This window comes from Dendrobates tinctorius, unplaced genomic scaffold (genome assembly GCF_039654945.1).
Source record: "Dendrobates tinctorius isolate UK_male_01 unplaced genomic scaffold, ASM3965494v1 ptg000011l, whole genome shotgun sequence".
Taxonomy (NCBI): Eukaryota; Metazoa; Chordata; class Amphibia; order Anura; family Dendrobatidae; genus Dendrobates; species Dendrobates tinctorius.
The window spans coordinates 60,317,674-60,340,459 of record NW_027361679.1 but is presented as its reverse complement, the minus strand read 5'-3'; the positions used below and the strand labels follow the sequence as shown (position 1 = coordinate 60,340,459).

At 45.7% G+C, this 22,786-nt stretch overlaps 1 protein-coding gene across 1 annotated transcript in view; it reads right to left on the bottom strand.

Annotated features, from left to right (window-relative positions):
* Window positions 1–22,786, bottom strand: part of LIN54 (lin-54 DREAM MuvB core complex component) — a 60,961-nt gene that overhangs the window by 36,742 nt on the left and 1,433 nt on the right. Inside the window, exons 3-9 of the mRNA XM_073542845.1 lie at window positions 18,541–18,667; window positions 7,575–7,723; window positions 5,910–6,065; window positions 4,831–5,044; window positions 4,394–4,467; window positions 3,559–3,741; window positions 3,390–3,481 (exon numbers count right to left, since the gene is read on the bottom strand). Coding sequence (XP_073398946.1) covers window positions 3,390–3,481; window positions 3,559–3,741; window positions 4,394–4,467; window positions 4,831–5,044; window positions 5,910–6,065; window positions 7,575–7,723; window positions 18,541–18,667 — 995 coding nt within the window. The remainder of the gene's footprint in view (window positions 1–3,389; window positions 3,482–3,558; window positions 3,742–4,393; window positions 4,468–4,830; window positions 5,045–5,909; window positions 6,066–7,574; window positions 7,724–18,540; window positions 18,668–22,786) is intronic.

Sequence of the window (22,786 nt, the reverse complement as noted above, 5' to 3'; positions counted from 1 at the left end):
CAATACTGTCTTTTTGTGTGTTTTATACAGACGTGTACAGGGGGTCCTAAGAGATAAGTTGTCACAGATATCTAGTGGTGGCTCTTTCATCAAGAAGAGAGGAGCAAGCGCTCCTGTGTATGGCAGCCGGCTACGTAGCCGTCAGCCAAACTAAGGTTCGGATGGCAGCTATCTAAAGAGCATGGATTCGGTTTATCCAACAATCATGGACAGCAGTTTTTTGCTTTTTTACAGACATTTTTACCGACATATAATGAAACATAACGATTATTAAAAATAAATATTTGCAGCCCTAAAAACTGACATGAAGACATCGGTAACATTTGCTATAATCTGTAAAATGATAATTGCAATAATCTGTACATGCACCTACAGTAGTAAAAAAAAAAAACAAAAAAAGAGAAAACACTGTAGTTCCCTTACAAAAGGTGCTGTAGGAATACTGTCCCTCCTGATCTGAGATCCAAGGCAACTGTACAATGCAAAGCAAGTATTCTTCATGGGTCTAATAAATAACTACGATACTTGGATAGTTGTCTCAACTGTACCGGATAGTGTACAGATGCGTCTTAACATCTAATGTCGGATCAGATTAGGAAGAAAAAAAAAAAAGAGTATGTCAGGTGGAGAACTTGAGACCAATGTTCCTTCACACATTCTGCCATTACCACCCTAAAAGAACAGCAATGGATTTGTGGGGAGCCGTTTATGTCCGCCATGTGACGTTTTCTGTATAAACTGAAGTTCACCAGCTCGTAGAACAGAAAAATGTAATACCTAAAGCAGATAGTACCTAACATATTTGGGCTTAAAAGATTTTAGGAAACTGTAATTCCCAGCATACATTAAATATCAACTTGTCAGGCAAGTTTGGGGATTGCAGCTAACAAAAATATATAATCTTGATTAACACCACAATGCAGAAGGTTTGAAGAATGTGTGCAAGGCTACATTCAGATTTTCAAAGTCTCTAAAAAAATGCATTGCTTTTGCAGCAATATTTGAAACTGCAGTACAACTACATTTTTCCCACAATTTCAATGAAATCAGGCATAAAATTATGTAGTTTTGCTACACTTTGAGATGTCAGAAGTTTATTTATTCTCACTTAACAGATAAAAATAAACGATTGCGATGGGAAAATATTTGTTTTTCATTTAGTTGCATAATAATTCGGCACACTAATAGTTGCCCAATAATTACGCTCCCATAGGTATTCTCCTAAGAATGACAAAGCTACACTTTTACTTTCTTAAATATTCAGGTTTATCAACATTTTGGACTGCCGGTCGGCCCTGTAGTTGTTCAGTAATTAAATTAATAATCAAAAATGTAATTTGCCTAATTAACTGTGCACTCAGTGTACATCACATAGAAGACTGCTGTATATACATCACATAGGAAACACAGACTGCTGCATACATCACATAGGGACACAGACTCACGAATATACATCACAAAGGAGACACAGACCACAGACTAAATCACATAGGATAAACTGAGATGGTTGTAAAAACATCACATAAGAGACAGACTGCTGAATACATCACATAAGAGACAGACTGCTGATTACATCACATAGGATACACGGAGATGGCTGTATATACAACACAAGGCAGCAGTTCTAGGTCACTGATCAATCACTGCTACCATTAGATAGGGGCAAGAGTAATATGACAAGACCCTGGCATCACAGGAATTTATTCCATATTGGGGACCCAAACCAAAAGGGAAGAAGGAATTAAGATGGTAAACAACCAAGACATGCTACATCAACTAACACAGGCTATATACAAAAACCTAGACATTGTTCTTTATTAACAGTCCATGTTGCACTATGTAGTCAAAAAGAAATTGCTGGAGTACTTCTTTAAGCAAGAATAGTCTCGCCTAAAATCCTAAGCGTGCTCCAATCGTCATATTCCTGGCGCATGCCCACACCAGACTGTATTGAGGCATTTACTGGCTCCCTGTTCTGCACATGTCTATGGTTTGCTATAAATAACACATAGCAAATCGATTGCATGCAAATCGACTGAGAGCTACCGTATATTTCTATCATATCCCATCAATGTGCATACATGTTTATTGTACATTTGTATTTTTTTACTTGCAGGCCAAGAATATTGAGGGAATTGAAAGTAGACATTAGGAGAATTTCCTTCATTTCTAGTTTATTGTCTATTGATGTAAACTGATGCGTGGAAAAATAAGGGCATAAATGAAGACCGTAAGGCTGAGTTCACACGTGGCTTTTTTTCGCGTTTTCGCGGCGGTTTTAACCGCGAAAAGTAAGCATCCCATGCATTCCTATGGGATTCCGCAATGCTGTGCTAATGCTGCGGTTTTTACCGCGGCGGAATCACTTTGCGGTAAAAACCGCAGTAGTATGCTCATTAATTTCGCGGAATCGCGGCGATCCCACACCCATAGGAATGCATTGTTCTGCTTACTTTCCGCATGTGGCTGTGCACACCATGCGAAAAGTAAGCAGAACATTTGCGAATGGTACCCACGGTCCAGAGGAGAGGAGACTGTCCTCCGGGCTTTGGGTACCATATCCCTGTAAAAAATAGAATTAGAAAATAAAAAAATATTGTTATTCTCACCTTCCGGCGTCCCGTGCAGCCTTCCCACCTCTCTCCGCGCTCCCGGTCCCAGTAGTCCTTTGCGAGCGATGACGTCCGTTCTTGCGGGATCGCGAAGTCTCGCGGTCATTCACGCGACGTCATCGCGAATGACCGCGAGACGTCGCGATCCCACGAGAACAGACGTCATCGCTGTAATTCGCGCAAAGGACTACTGGGACCGGGAGTGTGGAGAGAGGCGGGAAGGCTGCGCGGGACATCAGAAGGTGAGAATAACAATATATATTTTTTTATTATTTTTTACATCCTATCTTTTGCTATTGATGCCGCATAGGCAGCCTCAATAGTAAAAAGTTGGTCACACTCGTCAAACACTATGTTTGACGAGTGTAACCGACCTGTCAATCAGTCTCCAAGCGATGCTACCAATCGTTTGGAAAACGCTAGCATTCTGCAAGCTAATTACGCTTGCAAAATGCTAGTTTTTCCGTGGGAAAATTGCGGGAATTCAAAATACGATTTTCCAGCGGAATAGAATTCCGGAATTCTAGCGGTAATTACCGTGAGAGTTCCGCTACGTGTGAACCCAGCCTAAAGTAGGGAGATTGTTCCTGTATTTAGTGAGTGCAATGACTGCCCGATCCTCCGTGTAGTGTCATTTCTGGAAGGTTTTATACTATACAGTAATAGAAGTGGAGGGTCCTGCAATCTTCATCACTAATTGCTGCAGTTTGCTATTGGATTGGCTCAGATAAATCTCATCTATGCAGAGTGTGTAACTATAAAACATGCTCTACTCACCCGTTGAGTGGCACCCTTGGCTGATTCTGTGAATTCTGGGCCCCGGATATTCCGGCGTTGCTTGCGATAGATACGTAAGATGACTGCTGCAACTTCAGAAGAAAAACAAAAACATTTGCAAGGAGAACAAAGGCTAAAAAGAATCCCCACTCGCCAGTCATTTACTAACCTGGGTAACATACTGAGCTGGCACGACGGCGTAGCCCATATTTCCTGTGCCTGGGGCAGGGGTCAGGACAGGAAGATTGGTGAGGTTTGGCTGAATCTGTGCGAGTGGCGTGGCAGGCATTAGGAGGCGTTGCTGTGGTTGGCTTGTAGTCACTAGATTTGTGTTTACTGGTTTGGGTGCAACCTAAGCACAGAAAGAAATAATTAAATTATTACACATAAATATCTATACATACACATCTACATGTAGCGTATCACAAGGATGGGCACCAGGTGGCCAGATGCAACAGCGGCAGTCCAATCGGCATTTTGAACATCTTGCGCCTATGTGATTTTCTTGCTCACATTTTACATCATTTCTTTTAACCTTCACTTGTATAATTTAAAGTGGACTGACTACCAATCATTTTTAAAGACAATCGGTCACCAGATTTTTGATACCTTGTCTGGGAGTTGCATGACGTAGAGGCAGAGACCCCAATTCCAGCGATGTATCAGTGCTCAGAATGCTGTGCCCTGTGTAACCCAGCCAATGCCACCGATTAACAGCTGCTAATCAGTGGTGGAGGAAGGTTTACACAAACCCGTTGGTTAGGATGCATGAGGACACTAGTCAAGGAGTGAAAATCTCCTGCTGATTAAACACAGATTTTATTGAAACAGCAAAACACAGCCTAGTAAGTGACAAATCACTGTAATCAGGGTCTCTGTCCCTACATCATGGTTCTCTTAGATTACATAGCAAAAACTTACTGGCAGATTCCCTTTCATAAAAAAGTTTATAGTTATTCTGGAAACACAGCACTCATGGGCCGATAGTGTGCAATAGAACTCACTTGTTTTACAGCCTGTGCTGGAACGATGGGAACGGACATCTGCACACGAGTTGCATTTACAACCATTGGTTTAGCTGGAAGGAAACAAAAACAAGATTTCACTGTCGTCAAACGACTGGCTATCTACATACCACCCAGACATTGGAATGAGCACCCAGACACACCTCCCAAGGCCTTCATACACATTAAAGTTGTCTGTAGCTGTCCACTTGGGCAACCCTACTATTGTACCCCCTGGAGAGAAGCCGCTGTTATTAGTGTCTAGCAGCCAATTACTCTCATTAAAACACATGAAAGATGAATATCCAATATAGTGCCTTGTATACCTTATTTTCCATAAAATTCGGACGCAGCCTGTGTAATAAATCCCCCCCAATATGCCCTGTTGACACAGATATCACAAAAATATGAAGCCAGACATAAGCAGAAACGCATACCTTGCTGGAGAGGCTGTGTGCTGGTGCTCGGGTTCTGAGCGGAGGGCGTGGAGCCGCTTGCAGTAGTAGCCGTCACAAGCCGGACATAATGAAATTTACTTCCGGGAACCTGAATTTGCTGTACATTAGGGGCGGCTGCGAGTGGTATAATGGTTTTAAACTGAGGGGTACTGGTGCCACTAACAGCTATAGTTTGAACGGTTGGTTTCACGGTCTGGAAAAATAGAAAATTATAGTATATTTTTATAATCTGGATTCACACACAAGTATACATTCTGAACACTTTCACCAATAAAGGGGTATTCCCATCTCCAAGATCCTATCCCAATAAGTAGTAGGTGTAATAATATTAGCAATTACCTCCAATTAGAAATGTAGTATAGTCCTTCAGATTCGCTATGTCGCTTACTCCACAGGGCATTGCAGTAACTGTATCAATCAATGATTACCACCACTAAGAGCTGTCGAGTGGTCGTAACCATAGACACCTTTGCTATTGCCTGCAATGCCCTATATGATGTAAGTGACATGGCGAATCTGAAGAACTATACTAAATTTCTAATTGGAGATATTTGGTAATATTACTACACCTATTACATACTGGGAGAGGATCTTGGAGATGGGAATACCCTATAAGAATAAGCAGCTCCATTTAAAGGGGATGTCTGAATTTTTTATGCCATCTTAGGCCCTCAGAAATCTAAAACAACAATTAGAGCTGTCACTAAGCTCCGTCGATAGCTCTCTGGCGCTGCCCCAGTATTTACAGGCCGCATCATGGCTACGGTGCATGTGACGGCTTTAGCCAATCCCTGCGATCAGCAGCTCTGCCTATTCTGATGGCACAAGCAGGTGAGCCCAGTGACTGGCTGCAGCGGTGACCCGTGTCAGAGATATGACGTCACAGCCGCGCCCTGTAAACAAGGTGACCGAGACAGAGAGGCACTGGTGGACCTGGGAAGGATTATTAACTGCTCAATTTGCCTTTTTACACCATTGGCATCTTCTCTTTGTTGCCAAATTCTCAGCCACCTGATTAAGAGATTCATGAACTTGGACTAATGATCACATGGAGCTACCTGAGCCGTTGTGCTACTAGTGACAGCCTTGACAGGGGAGGAGGCGTTCGATGACTGCACAGTCAAAAGCTGCTGGCCGAGAGCTACACTGATAGGCACGCCAACGGATTTCTGAGGGGAGCTAGCAGGCTGTGAGCCCACGGATACCACTGTCACCTGCAAAACAAAAGGAGATTTACCAGGAAAAAAAACTATGTACATTAAAGTCACAGGAGACGGACAATAGAATAGCAAGATGATAGAGCGCAACACTCGCACCGACAAAAGCAGGTAAGCAAGCCAGGATGTGCCGTAAAATACAGACAGGCCTCGTATTTCACTGCTGTCTTATAGAAGAGACGGCTTATTTCCCACAGAAACCCATCACATTTATTGGATAGGTTTTCCTCTGCAATCTTCAGTCTACCAAGATGACGGGTGATCACTTGTCCACGTTGGGGCTAATCTTTATCTAGTGTATGTGCGCAGCACTGGCCCATTTCACGTCATGGCCGCACATTGGAGGCCACGACATTCAACTGGCCCATTGGACTCTAGGGGAACATCACCCAATAGGATTGGTTACATATTCAAATCAACAATAAAGCTGGCGAAATGGGGAGCTCAATACAGAGAAAAAAAAAAATGAATGTTGAATGCGCCCTCACATAAGGAAATGTGCAAATACGGATTGTTTTACAGTTTGTTCCATTTTGGTTATGTATTGTATTCCTTTTTGTTCTTTATTGTGTCCTGAATTGCTCTATCATATGTATTTTTTGTTCATTGTTTTTGTATATAGGATTATTTGGTGATCTGGAAATTGTGCAGAAACAGCGTTTAAAAGAATTTAATCTGCACATCTGAGTAAGGCAACCACAAGAAAGGTGCTTACTACACGGAATCAATCTGTCAGCAAGGTTTTTGCTACCCCATCTGAGAGCGCCATCATGTTGGGTCAGAGACCCGGATTCCAGCAATGTGGGACGTGCTGAGCTGCTTGAGGCAGTTTCCATAAAATGACTGTTTTACCTGCAGCAGATCTGAATGGTAAGCTGTGAGAACCCCGCCCACACCACTGATTGACAGCTAGGATGGCGGGGGGCAGGACTGGACTACAAGGCACAGGTTTACTGGTCTTTTAGTGATAAATGTACTATTTAATCAGGAGATTGTCAAAACTACAGAAAGCAGCCCACAAAAGCCGGTCATACACAAGAGATGGCTGTGGGCCAAATGATCGTTCAGCCGTCACCTATCTAGGCCAGCTCTCCTATACACAGGAGCGTTCATTTGACCCAACACTCCTTCGTTGCAGCTGGAAATCCAACAAGGGCTCCCATACTGGCCGAACCAGATATTGGTGGGTGTAGCCAACATTACACGAATGTGTATGGGGGGAGGGCTTTGAGGACACTGCTGAAAGCAGGGTCTCTGCTCTTACATTATGCTCTGCTCTACAATAGGTGGTAAAAATCCTGAGGGTAAATTCCTTTTAAACTCAATCTATTGACTTTTATAGGTCTTTAAAGAAAAAAAAAAACACGTGTTGATAAACCATTGAAATGCACTGGGAATGTTTTTTTTTTTTATGAAAAAATTATGTAATTAATACAATTCATAACATAGTACATGTATAATATACCAGTAGGGGTTGGTGGAAAGGTCACCGGTTTAGAACACTACCTTTGTAGGAGGAGATTTCAGAGGTGATATAGCAATTTTGTTGGATGTTTGAATCGATGACTCCATAGATGTCCCGGCAACTCCTCCGCTTTCAGTGATTGTGATGGCTTTGGTTGCACCTCCAGAACTACTGTGGGAAAGCACTCTGCCTGCAAAGGAATCATATTAACCCCTTAATCTCCCGATTCTCCTTTTTAAAGTGAAAAGTAATTGCCATTTTCCCCAAAGTACAAAAAACAGCCTGCACTCACCTCTGATGCCGACGCTGGGTCTCCTGAGGCGCGTAAGGTGTTGTTAGGACGTCAGCCAGAGGCTGCTTCACACTCACTTCCTTTAGATGAAACGGACATCCGGAATAAGTGAGAACTAATGCCAAACTGGCAGGTGCTGATTGGTTTCAGGGTTCACGTGACATAATATCACACTCCAGTAGACCAAGCATTGACGTCTCTGGGACGGCACCGACACCGGAGGCAAGTACAGGCTGTTATTTTACGTGGTGAATATGGCGATTCAAAAGGGGTTGTCCAAATAATGGACAGCCCCTTTAAGTGAAGACATTATAAGATAAGGGCTGCATGGGGGATTTTGTAGATGGGAAACAAGCTCCTGGCTGTGAGATAGACAGGCACCATGAGGCAAAACTGTATGCTACAACAAATGAAAACGGAGATTAGACCTACCGGTAATGTTATTTCCAGGAGTCCATCCTGACAGCACCATGGGGGTTGTCCTTTCATCCTTCCAGGGACAGGAAATGCACGAGAGGTTAAAAGGTCCCCTCCCACACCACACTCCAGTGATTTTTCCAAGTACCACACCAGTATGATGCAATTAAATTTTATTTAGACTTAGTACAAGCATAATGATACCAATACAAATCATAGGGAGGGAACTACCAGTGCTGTCAGGATGGACTCCTGGAAATAACATTACCGGTAGGTCTAATCTCCGTTTTCCAGGACGTCCTATCCTGACAGCACCATGGGGAATACCAAAGTAGGAATTCGCTTAGGGTGGGACTACTGCTTGTAGCACTCTGCGACCGAAGGTCGCCTGGCTAGCTGATAGAGTGTCCAACTTATAGTGTCTACAGAAAGTATTTGATGTAGACCAGGTGGCGGCCCTGCATATCTGTTCTACTGAGGCACCCTCCCTCTCTGCCCATGAAGTCGCTATCGCCCTGGTGGAATGAGCCCTAAGCCCTTCAGGTACCGGCAAGCCCTCGGCCTCGTACGCCGAGGAGATTATTGTTGTTATCCACCTCGCTAGATTCTGTGTAGCCGCACTTCTACCTTTATTTTTTCCGCCGTACTGGACAAATAGTGTTGTGTCCTGTCGCCAGGTGACTTCCAGGTAACGGGCGACCTTGCGTCTAACATCCAAAGAATGAAAATCTTTCTTTATCATTCTTTGGGGCTGGACAAAACGAGGGCAGGATTATTTCTTGGTTTAGATTCTGCGGCGATACTACCTTAGGGAGAAACTTTGGATCTAGTTTGAGCGTTATGTGGTCCTCGAAGATCTGAATGTAGGGATTCTGGATTGAGAGGGCCTGGATCTCACCTAAACGTTTAGCTGAAGTGATAGCTACCAAAAAAGCAGTTTTTTGTGTGAGCTTTGAAATGTCTATCTCTGAAATTGGCTCATAAGGGGGTCTACACAGCGCGTTGAGTACCAGATTTAGGTCCCATGGGGGGACAGTTTTCCTCAATGTGGGTCTTAGCCTCTGGGTGGCTTTAGTAAATCGCGCCATGCATGGATGGGAGGATAGGGAGAAATTAAAGAAGGTACTTAAGGCCGCTATCTGGACTTTGAGTGTGCTCGGGGTCAGGCCCCTATCGAATCCGGCCTGTAGGAAGTCCAGGATCCGAGGAATATCAGGCCGGGATAGGTCTAGAGGGGCACTACCACTTTCTGTACAGAATCTCTTCCAGATTTTACAATATATTGCGCTTGTCACCGGTTTTCGGCTGGCCTGCAATGTGGAGATCACCTGGTCCGAGAAGCCATTGGACTTTAGGATGTCCCTCTCAGGATCCATGCTGCCAGTTGCAGGCTTCCTGGGTCTGGGTGTAACACTGGACCCTGGGAGAGCAAGTCTGGTATTGTTGGTAGGTGGAGTGGCCCCCTCTGAGCCATCTTTCTGAGGAGGGGAAACCAACTCCGCCTGGGCCAAAAAGGTATGACCAGCATCACCCGGGCTCCTTCCTCCTGGATCTTCCTGAGGACCCTCGGTATTATGGCAATCGGTGGAAACCCGTATAGGAGTCCCCTTCCCCAATTCTGGTCCAGGGCGTCGATCTCTTCCGGATGGTCCGCCGGGTTGAGGGAGTAGAATCTCTTCAGCTTGGCGTTTTTTCTTGTCGCGAAGAGGTCCAGCTGGGGTGTCCCCCAGCGATGGCAAAGATCCTTGAAGATCTCCTCTTTTAGCTCCCATTCGGTGGTTCGGACTTCTTGTCTGCTTAGATAGTCGGCTATCCTGTTTTGGGAGCCAGGTGCACTGCTGATAGGGAGCGAGAATTGTTTTCTGCCCAGGTGAGGATGCGAGCTGCTAGATTCTGAAGTTTCCCGTGCCTTGGGCCCCCCTGGTGGCACAGGAAGGCTACTGTGGTCACGTTGTCCGACATGATCTTTATATGTTGGTTCTGTAGTCTTGAACCGCTTCTCTTCAGTGTCTCCCAGACTGTTCGCAGCTCTCGGTAGTTTGAGGACTGTAAGCTGATACTCTTGGGCCACGTTCCTTGAAAGAATCTTCCTTCTAGGTGGGCTCTCCATCCTTCCCTGCTGGCATCTGTAGTGATGGTCACGCATGGAGACCGGATCCAAGGAACCCCCCGGCTGATGTTTCTGTTGCTGATCCACCATTTCAGAGATGATCTCAGCACCGGAGACGGTCGGAACTTCTTGTCCAGCGAGGACTGCCGTCTGTCCCATTTCGTAAGGATCTCCTTTTGTAGGATTCTTGTGTGAGCCTGGCTCCACATGACACAGGGTATGCATGCGGTTAGGGTACACAGGACTTCCATCGCAGTCCTTATCGAAACCTGATGTTGGCCGAACTGCCGCACCTTGTCCATGATGGGCTTCTTCTTCACCTCCGGCAAGAACGAGACCCTTCTTCTGGAGTCTAGCATTACCCCTAGGAATTTTTTCTGGGTGCTGGGCCGCAGATCTGATTTTTCTCTGTTTAGGATCCAACCTAGGCTCTCGAGGCTGAAAATTATTGAGCTGAGTTGTTCTTTTAATTCGGACGCTGACCGGGATATTACCAAGAAGTCGTCTAAATAAGGCACAATGATTATGTCTCTTTGTTTTAAGTCTGCCACGACTTCGGCCACCAGTTTTGTGAAAACACGAGGTGCTGATGCCAGGCCGAACGGAAGAGCCTGAAACTGGAAGTGGTAGTGTCTGCCTCTTTTCTCTAGGGCGAAACGCAGGAACCTCTGCGATTGAGGGTGGATGGGAACGTGATATTATGCGTTCTTTAAATCTATAGTGCACATGGACGCGTTCTGGTCTATTAGCGGGATGGCGGTTTTCAGGGACTCCATTCGGAACCTTTTGTAACGAACCCATTGATTCAGTGGCTTTAAATTTATGATAGTTCGGCTTTCCCCCGATGGTTTTTTTATTGTGAAGAGTGTAGAATAGTGGCCCTGACCTCTCTCTACCTCTGGGACAGGAATTACTACTTCCGATTTTAACAGGTCTCTTATGTCTGCCCATATAGGGTCTATCATGGCTTCGGAACGGGGTTTTGTAACCACAAATCGTGCTGGAGGGGATCTTGTGAACTCGAGGGTATAGCCCTGGGCAATTGTATTGAGGACCCATGGGTTCTGGGAGATGCGCTGCCATGCCCCTGCAAAGTGTTTTAGGCGCCCCCCTACCAGCATGGCGTCATTGCCTTCTACTCCTGGAACTTTGTCCGGAGCGAGACGGGGGAGCTCTACTTCTTCCCCCCCTCGAGTACTCCCAGCGAGAAGATTTCCCTTTCCCTCTATATTCCTGCCTCTGGTATGGGCGGGATCTCTGAAAGGGAAATTGCCTTTTCGGTTTTTCCTCTGGAAAACCTTTTTTGTCGTCGGAGGCACTCTCTAGAATTTTATCCAAAGCTGGCCCAAATACCTTCCCGCCCGAGAAGGGTATGGAACATAACTTATTTTTAGATTGGTAGTCCCCCGACCAGGTTTTCATCCATATGGCTCGGCGGGCCGCGTTGGATAGGGAATTATTTCTGGCCGCAAACCGTACCGATTCTGCAGAAGCATCTGCCAGAAAACCGGTCGCGATTTTCAACAGGGGATTACTCTCAAGGATATCACCCCTAGGGGTTTTATCCTTTAACTGTTGTTCCAAGTGGTCGATCCATAGGTGCATGGATCTAGCGACCGATGTAGCGGCTATATTTGCTTTTATCACTGCCGCTGAGGCCTCCCAAGCTCTTTTTAAGAGCACGTCGGCTTTTTTGTCCATGGGCTCCTTGAGACTGGAAGAATCTTCAAAAGGAATCGAAGTCTTTCTCGACACCTTGGCCACCGGTGAATCGATCTTAGGCACTTCGTCCCAAGTGCTGATGTCCTCCTGGTTAAATGGAAGTCGCAGCTTAAAGTCTCGCGGCACGATCAGTCTTTTCTCCGCATCTTCCAGGATGATTGCCCGGATATGGTCATTAACTGGGAAGACCTGACGAATCCTGGCTCTAAGTCCCCCGAACATTGTGTCCTGGATGGATTGTTCTTTCGGGGTTTCCTCGATCTGCATTGTACTTCTTACTGCCCTGAGCAGCTCTTTCGTGTTCTCTGATGTGAAGAGGTACCTTTTCCCTGTTTCTAGGGGTTCCGAGGTAATCTCGCCCTCTTCCTCCGAGTCCGTGCCCCGTATCTCTTCTTCCGATGATAGGCCGGACTCCCATCTAGGTCTTTTGGACTGGGACCGGCCGGAAGACTGAGTAGGTAGTATTCCAGAGACCGAGGCTTGAACTTCATCTCTGACTACTGCGCGCATCTCCGTGAGAAAGGCTGCCTGCTCGCCTCTGATGATTCGGAGTGTGCAATCCTCGCATAGGGGCTTCTTCCATGCGCTCGGCAGTTTACTGGCACAGATGGGGCATTTAGGTTTGCCTATGTCCTGGCTGTTGCTGGCGCTGGTGTCGCCTTATCCTAAAAAGACAGGAGTCCTCCCTTTTAAAAAAAGCTCCTGTCTCCGGCCATCCTGCCCCTGTGCCCTTTACTCACGGACGCTGGTTCTGGCTGGTCACTGGTCCTAGCGTCCATGCTGGCGGCGTTTGACAGAAACTTAGGCGTCTGTCACCTCTCAATCTGCCTGGAGCCGGTGCGCTGGTCTCCCGCTTCCCCCCGCTCTTATCCTACCTTGTCTTGCGCAGGAACGCTGCTTCTGCCGCCCTCTGACGCGTCCTCCGTGCCCCGACCGGAAGTCGTCATCCCTGGGCGCCCGGAAGTGACGCGCCGCCGCTCTGCAATCTGGGCCTCGCGGGAGTCGCGCTGGGGGAAGCGGGGATGAGTCCCGGAGCGACGCTCCACGGGACACCCGGCGGAGAACCCCCCTTAGGGGGGTGCCGCTTACATCGTCCGACCCGGAGGAGTTGGCGGTTAGGACCCCGCACCTCCTGGCCCCGGTAAGATCCTTTAGCCTGTATGCCACGGCTGCGGCGCTCCCGTTCCTGTCCTTTCAGGGACAGGAAAAACACTGGAGTGTGGTGTGGGAGGGGACCTTTTAACCTCTCGTGCATTTCCTGTCCCTGGAAGGATGAAAGGACAACCCCCATGGTGCTGTCAGGATAGCACGTCCTGGAAATTAGAGTTCACACATCTTAGCAAAGTGAAAGAAATTTGCTCTGTGGTGAACTAGCTATAAAGATATGCACTCTGGAAACAATTATGCATATACACACACTGAATTAATTTTAATTGCATTTCTTCTACACAATGTTACAAAATTTGGGGGTACTAAACGAACAGTTTGATTAAATGATTTGTCATTTTAATCTTTCCTATCATAGCTTTTTCGAGCCATCTATAACATATACGATAACTATTAATGTTAATCAAGATGGCAAGGAGTCATCTTTTGATAACACTTATATTGAGTCACTGTATTGCTTTATATTATATATGATTGTAATAGATCTATTAATGCGTTGATGATCAAATTGGTTGCATTGACACTACAAGCATATCAAAGTTGTGTTCCGACATATTCACAGGATAGTTCTTGGTGTGCCACACTGTTCCATGCCCCTGACATGCTCCCGCCATGTACTTGGGGTCTGCGCATGTCTGGGAACCTTGGCAATGCGTCCTGGTTCCCCGGTCATGTGCAGTCCACCTTGATGGCCAGTGCGGTTCCCCTGGAGCGCATAGCATGGTGCAATTAAATGGGATATCATTGGCCTATTCCAGCCATGTGATCACAGGTCCTGAAAGATAAAAACAAGCATGGAACAAGCATGGAAGGTCTTTTCTTAACATCCCCCCCAAAGAAGCTCCAAACGCAACGCGAAACACGCGTTGGGGCTGCTATCCTGATGACTACTATCTGGCTGCAATATTAGTGGTTTGACTACTGGAGAATTATAATTTAGGGCTGATCCTGGTCAAATGGTCTATATAACCATAGTGATGCTTTTAGTTACTTTATTACTCATCCACAGTATACACTCCAATCCCCACAATTAGAAATAGGTGTCTGGTTGTTGTCCTTTTTTAATTATATGAGTCCATTTAATTATTGCTCAATAAAGCGTTTAACTCTTTCCAAAAAAATTATTTTGTCGGATTGCTCTATATTGATTATTTGGAGTGGCATTAAAAACCCATCCCTGTTGTGAGTTCATTCTCCCCTTCACCTTTGATGTCTGATGAACTCCCTCTGCTGGTGAAGAGAGGTAGTGAAATTGATTGGGATGGGAAGAACCTGTAATCTGAACAGGCGGAGTGTGATTGGACATCTGGAATTTCTGAGTGGATATAAGGCAGCCGACGCCCTGCAGGGCTGCTGGTGATCCTTTCTGCTCTGAGCTCTCGCATCCAGCTTAGTTCCTGTCTACTAAAAGCTAAGTTTTTGCCCTGCTATTATTCCATGAGATTTTGTCTGGTTTCCTTAGTGTTTGTATTCAGCCAGTCCTGGTTGGGACTGGCTGAATTCCATTTTTGTCTCTGATCAGTTGATCTCTTTGCTCTGTTTTCAGAATATACCTGAGTGCTGATATAGTGATTTTGAAGTCTAGCGACTTCAGGGCCTTTCTCCCTATCAGACGGTTGGGACATTTTTGGTAGGGTTTTTTGCGGATTGCAGCCAGCATCTTTTCTGTCCTGTCCTATCTAGTTAGTTGGGCCCCATCGTTTGCTCAGCCTGTCTGTCTGTGTTTGTGTTTTCATCTGTTTTCACCGACAATACATGTTGGGGGCTGTCTATTGCTTTGGGGTCTGCTCTGGGGCAGTTTAGATTTCCCCTTTCCTTCTTTAGGCTTATGTAGTTCTCCGGCTGTGACGAGGGGTCTAGGGCACCGTAGGAACCCCCCACGGCTACTGTTAGTTGTGGTGTATAGGATCAGGGGTCTGCAATCCGATAGCTACCAACCTCTCCGGTTTTCTGGACTTAGCTTGTATTTTTGTTTTCTCCTCCTCCGGTGACTCATTCATAACACATCCCCTTTTGCCATAATATGGTCAGTATGTTTTTCTGTTACTGTGTACAATGTGAGTCTATTGTTATTTACTGAAAGGTTTCGCAGAGGAAATTGCAGAACCACTTTGCCAGAATCTTTGAAAAGTCCTGGAGAAAAGTAGAATTCCCAGAAGATTGGAGAAGGGCAAATGTTGACCCTATCTTCAAAAAAGGAAAGAAGATGGAGCCCGGAAATTACTGGCCAATGAGCCTTACTTCTCCTACCAGGAAAGGTCTTTGAACAAATTATTAAACAACATGTACGCAAGTACTTGGATAAGAATACAGTAATTTACCAGAGCCAGCATGGGTTTGTAGCAAACAAGTCATGCCAGACTAATCTAATTTCCTTCTATGATGGAATCACCAACTGGGTGGATCAGGGAAATGCAGTTGATAAAGTATATCTCAATTTCAGCAAAGTATCTCATACTATCCTTATTGATAAAATGACCAAGTATGGGATTGACAAGGCTACGGTTAGGTGTATTCATAACTGGCTCAGTGATCGTACTCCAAGAGTGGTAATAAACGTCTGTACATCAAGTTGAAAGTGTGTTTCAAGTGGAGTACCACGAAGCTCTGCCCTGGCCCCAGTGTTGTTCAACATTTTTATAAATGATCTAGATAAACAAACTGAAGGTAAACTGATCAAATTTGCAAACAATGCAAAGCTAGGAGTGATAGCTAAAGGGGGTTTTACACATAGCGATATCGCTATAACGTCACCGATTTTGTGACGTGCTAGCAATATCGCTATGTGTGATACTTACCTCCGTCCGGCTCCTCCGCTGTCCATCGTTGATCGCGCAGCTCCATTTCTCGTCGGGCGCTTCCTGCTGGCGCCGATGAGCGACGTGTGGAGGCGGGCGGAGGACGTCAGGATCGCCGCGTCTGAAAGGTAAGTATCGTCCGCTGTATCGCTGCTGCATCGCTGTGAGATCTGCCTGTGTGGCAGCTCACTAGCGATCATTTAGCGATGCACCAGTGATCCTGACCGTGTCATATCGCTGGACGGGATCGCTGGTGCATCGCTAAATGCAAAAGGGCCTTAATACTATAGAATACAGAGAAAGGATTCAGAAGGATCTAGATAAGCTTGAATAATAGGCAGCAACCAAGGTAATGGTATTTACAGGGAGAAATACAAGATTCTACATCTGGGCAAGAAGAACGAAAATTACATCTACAGAATGCTAGGAATAGAACTAAGCAACCTTTTTCAACCTTTTTCCCACATATCATGCTTCAAACATAAAGATACCAAATGTAAATTTTTGGTGAAGAATCAACAAGTGGGACACAATTGTGAAGTTGAACAAAATGTATTGGTTATTTTAAATTTTTGTGGAAATTCAAAAACTGAGATGTGGGGTGTGCAATATTATTCGGCCCCTTTAACTTAATACTTTGTTGCACCACCTTTTGCTGCGCCCCAGGGGGATGAGAGGGCCATGCATACCAGGATAGGGGGATAGGGGGATGAGAGGGCCATGCATACCAGGATAGGGGGATGAGAGGGCCAGGCATACCAGGATAGGGGGATGAGAGGGCCAGGCATACCAGGATAGGGGGATGAGAGGGCCAGGCATACCAGGATAGGGGGATGAGAGGGCCAGGCATACCAGGATAGGGGGATGAGAGGGCCAGGCATACCAGGATAGGGGGATGAGAGGGCCAGGCATACCAGGATAGGGGGATGAGAGGGCCAGGCATACCAGGATAGGGGGATGAGAGGGCCAGGCATACCAGGATAGGGGGATGAGAGGGCCAGGCATACCAGGATAGGGGGATGAGAGGGCCAGGCATACCAGGATAGGGGGATGAGAGGGCCAGGCATACCAGGATAGGGGGATGAGAGGGCCAGGCATACCAGGATAGGGGGATGAGAGGGCCAGGCATACCAGGATAGGGGGATGACAGGGCCAGGCATACCAGGATAGGGGGATGACAGGGCCAGGCATACCAGGATAGGGGGATGACAGGGCCAGGCATGCATTCAAATCCCGCGCGGCACCGCTTATTGGCTCAGCCGGCAGGGGATTCAAATCCCCCACCAAAACCGCGCGGCACCGCTCATTGGCTGAGCCACCCGTCGGCAGGTCTTCATTTCACCGCACTCCCGATGCAATCGCATCTGGCCTAATTCCAGTTAGCTAACTCCTGTGCATAACTCCTGGTATGATTGGCCCCATCAGAAAATATTTAAAAAAACAAAAAAACAAAAACATTACACATACCTTCCAGGAGCTCCCTCACAGCATCTTGTTCCGATCCCAGCAGCTGGTTTATGCTTGTAAGCAGCGCATGGCAGGGACGTCATGCGTTGCTTGCAAGCCGAGGGGCAGCTGCCGGAAAACTCAGTGCTCTGCATGCCGGGACTGTGTGCGCAGAGAGCAGTAAGTATATATTGCTCTTTAATAGCGAGCACAGTGTCAGCCGGAGCCTTCTTGCAGCTGACGGCGGTCACGTGTGTAGCTACTAAAGGGATTGAATGTTCACCGCATTCCACGTATGGGCGTGGAATGCGGTGAATATTAATTTCTCTTAAGTAGCGGCACTGGTACAAAGGATGGTGTGCACGTCTTGCGCTGGAAACTGCAGAAAGAACTACTGAGTTTGCCGTAGGAACCACAAGCTAATTATTGCAAGCGTGTTTGATAAATTGTAGCAGGCATCAGCAGGTACAAATATAAAGATGTTTGAGAGATTTTTGGCTGCCTGGAATCAACTGGATAAAGCCATGTTTTCGTCTGGACATAGTTTCAACTGAGCTAGATCCACTTAAGGAGTGCCTAGTTCAATTCTGCATAAACCAGCTTGCACAAGGATGACAAGGAATTGTTAGCACTGGCGCTCCTGTTTCTTGGTTCGCTGGCGAACCCAGATGTACACATCAATGCTCCGGGTACATAACATCGGGCCCGACGCATGGCCAAAGTGATATACGCTCTGAAGCTCTTCATGTTTCATCACCAATTTCGTTTAAGGCATGGATAAAATCAGTATGACTGCGCCATTCTGCCCATACCTTTAATTTAACATGGACATGCCTACTGACAGGTTCCCTTTAAATCACCCCTCGTTTTCTTCCCTTTTCCCTCAGCTCTGACCGCGGCTATCAGACACAGAGGTCAGCTTTGTAATATAGCGGGCAACTCCTGCCCATGATGTTAATTTATGTCCCAATTATATTTTTAGAATTTTAACACACTTCAAAAAAAAAAAAATCACAAACATCACAACCTGTACTACAAAAAGGCTGGACACTTACCAGTAAATACTGAAGTTGATTGAGTGGTCTGCGAAGAACCAACAGGTTTATTGTTTGATGGCTTTGCAATGATGAGCTTGGTGATAACAGCGCCAGATGAGGTTGATAGAGGAACTTTCTTACCAATCTAGCAACAGAAAATACACAAGGTGAAATACCAATGTTTCAGATATAAACACAATGAAATACTAGCGCTGTGCATTTTTAGCATTTCTTATTCACAGCTATTTTCCAAGTTTAAAATGTATTTTCCATAGGTATTGCCTGCCGAACAAAAACATTCCCATTAGACTAATGTTGGGTGAACACGCTGACAGGTTTGACCAACAGTCTATCTTGTATGGGGGGGCCCTGACAGATGACGCCAGGTACATAAGGATCTACCAAGTCCAATTTAGGCCTGCTATCCCATTTGTTCTAGCATGGCGCCAGCACTGGAGGAGAATATAGCCTCACACGTTCAGTATTTGGTCAGTATTTTACCTTGGTGTTTATAAGCCAAAACCCGGAGTGGGTGACAGTACAGAAGTGGTGACGAGTTTCTGTTATACTTTTATTCTGATTGTTCCACTCCCGATTTTGGTTTAGAAATAGTGAATGTGTTAACGTGGCCTGACAGTCACCTCCTGTGCCAGCGCCATTCCATCGGCAAGTTAGCAGCAATTCCACAACTCATCAAGCATGATTTGCTACAGATCTTGCCACTACATATTTTGTGCCCGAGAAATCCTCAGTGGGTAAACCCCAAAGAAAAGTTTATTTTTCCTCACGTCACACAGATACAGCACAAGAATGTTGCAAACATCGGCAATAAGCTCACATCTATTTAGTGAATGAAGTTTAAGTTTTAGAAGCCCTCCTCCCATCAAAATGTTTATCCTCTTAATAAATTGCAATCTTCATATTATATAGCACTGTGCCCTTACAATTGCTCATTTCACCTTTCTACCCAGTTAAATTTTCTCTTTTCCATTAATCACATGATTAAAAACGGACTAGCTGAATCCTTCTAAGCTCTATACAGATAATCTATTTTCCCTGCATGAGCCATAATAAGTCGCTGCAAAACTCCCTGATGGGAAGAGGAGCAGAGCAGTTGGGTCAGGAGTTAATGAGATGAATGATTTCGGCAGGATCAAGACACTTCCTGTTTCTACATAGGAAAGAAAAGAGGAGAATTAGCAGGGTAGAAAGGCAAAATGAGCAATTGTAAGTGCACACTGCATATGACATGATTGCAATGTACTAAGTTGACAAAAACTTTCATGGGAGATGGGCTTCATTAACCCCTTAGTGACATCGGATGGTATAGTACGTCCAATGTCACTATCCCCCGCTTGATGTGGGCTCCAGCGGTGAGCCCACCTCAAAGCCGGGACATGTCAGCTGTTTTGAACAGCTGAAATCTGCCCACAAAAGCCGCGGGAGGAATCGCGATCCGCCTGTGGCTATTAACTAGTTAAATGCCGATGTCAAACTCACAGCGGCATTTAACAAGCGCTTCCGGCTATGCGGCCGGAAATACACTCACGGGTGACCCGTACATCACGTGATCGGGGGTCACCGATGTGTTGGCATAACAACCAGAGGTCTTCCTTGAGACCTCTATGGTTGCTGATGCCGGATTTCTATTAGCGAACACTCAGTGGTAGGCGCTCATAGCAAGTCTGTAATTCTGCTACATAGAGGCGACCTGAGCATTGCCTCTATGTAGCAGAGCCGATGAGGCTATGGCAGATTCTAACCTCCCATGGAGGCTATTGAAGCATGCCAAAAGTTAAAGAAAAATAGCTTTAAAGGGAACCTGTCACCCCCCTGGGAGTTTTTACCTGAAAGAGCCACCTTCGGCAGCATTAAGGCTGCATTCTGTGAAGGTGGCTCTTCCGTTTCTGACCCACAGTAACGCCGAAATATTAACTTTTATAAATAGGTCCTCATACCTGTAATGCGTCCCATAGGTATGGTGTGTCTCCCTGAAGCAGCCGCCTCCCCGCCGTTAATCATGTCTCTGTAGCGTCTGGGCTCCGTCTCCCAGCCATCCATCATGCCAGTGTGCTGCCGTCTGAGCCCCGTCTCCCATAGCCGTCCATCATGCCCCTGCTGTGCTTCTGTTCCCCGCCTCGGTCTCCTATGCGCCTGCTCTGTGAAAACAGTTCTCGGGCATGTGCAGTGCACACTGCCCGTGAACTGACATCAGGCGATCAGGTCTGCATGTTGTGGAGGCCCCAGATCCTGCCCCGCAGTGTGTGTGTTATGATGTATTCACACTGCGGGGCAGGATCTGGGGGCCCAGACGCTACAGAGACATGATTGACAGAGGGGAGGCGGCTGCTTCAGGGGGACACACCATACCTAGGGGACGCATTACAGATACGAGGACCTATTTATAAAAGTTAATATTTCGGCATTACTGGGGGTCAGAAACGGAAGAGCCACCTTCACAGAATGCAGCCTTAGTGTGGCTGAAGGTGGCTTTTTTTAGTTAAAAACGCCCAGGAGGGGTGACAGGTTCCCTTTAAAAATAAATATAAAAAAGTAAATTTCAGATCACCCCCCTTTCGCCCCATTCAAAATAAAACAATAAATAAGAAATCAAGCACACATATTTGGTATCCCCGCGTTCAGAATCGCCTGATCTATCAATAAAAAAAAAGGATTAACCTGATCGCTAAATGGCATAGAAGGAAACAAAACGCCAGAATTACTTTTTTTGGTCCTAATGACATTGCATTAAAATGCAATAACGGGCGATCAAAAGGTCATATCTGCACCAATATGGCATAATTAAGAACGTCAGCTTGGCACACAAAAAATAAACCCTCACCCAACCCAAGATCACAAAAAATGGAGACGCTACGGGTATACGAAAATGGTGCAATTTTTTTTTTTTTTTTTTTAAATAGCAAAGTTGGGAATTTTTTTTCACAGCTTAGATAAAAAAGAACCTAGACATGTTTGGTGTCTATGAACTCGTAATGACCTGGAAAATCATAATGGGAGGTCAGTTTTAGCATTTAGTGAACCTAGCAAAAAAAAGCAGAACAAAAACCAAGTGTGAGATTGCACTTTTTTTTTGCAATTTCACCGCATTTGGAATTTTTTCCCCGTTTTCTAGTACACGACATGGTAAAACCAAAGGTGTCTTTCAAAAGTACAACTTGTCCCGCAAAAAATAAATCATCACATGGCCATATTGATGGAAAAATAAAAAAAGTTATGGCTCTGGGAAGAAGGGGAGGGAAAAATGAAAACGAAAAAAAGGAAAATAGCTCCGATCACGAAGGGGTTAAGTATAAACAAAAACAAGCATCTAAATACAACCAGGAGGGTAAAAGCTTGTTCACACACAGCATATTTTTTTCCCTATCTTCTTTTGAGGGTGAACAAAAACAAAAAAACACGGCAATTTAATTCCCACATTTTAATAAGTTCCTTTTTCTTTAAGAAATGCAGTATATAAATCCTTTCTGAATTCTTAATTTGTTTTTTTGACCATTGAGATCAATAAAGCCGAGCATCAACAGAAAAAGAAACAATAACACAAACAAATACACGTGTTCTATTCTCATTTGTCTCTCAGCTGGTAAGCTAAGCCTCATTCACACATCTGTGTGTCACATTCAGAGTACGGACCATGGTGTGTGACTGGAGTCTCGTAACCCGAACTTGACAGCTTTGCATACGTCTACGAGGCCATCAAGTCCAGGTCGGAAGACCTGCAGCCGGTCCGTGAATCACAGATGTGTGAATGCGGCCTAAGTACAAGAACAGCAGCATCACATCACTGCAAGATTATGGTCTACAAGCAAAAAAACACAATTAGAGTGTAAAAAAAAGGGATACGTGTATTTTTTTATCAGGTGCCTATTGCACACACCAAAGCCAGAAGATTGCAGCTGCAGGACGAGCACACAACTGGTCTTAAGCCGGGATCACATTTGCGAGAAACTCGCACGAGTCTCGCGTCTCAATACCCGGCACTGCCGCCAGCACTCGGACCGGAGCGCTCAGCTGCATGTAGAAATCTATGTAGCGGAGCGCCCCGGTCCCGAGTGCCGGCGGCAGTGCCGGGTATTGAGACGCAAGGCTTGTGCGAGTTTCTCGCAAGAGTGACCCCGGCCTTACTGGGAATATGATAGCCACTCTGCAGATCGTCTACTGGCTGCGATCAAGGTCTGAGCGGGCCGAGACGTTGGCCATCTAGTACATGACACAAAGTGCATTTCTCCTCACAACAATGGAGTTC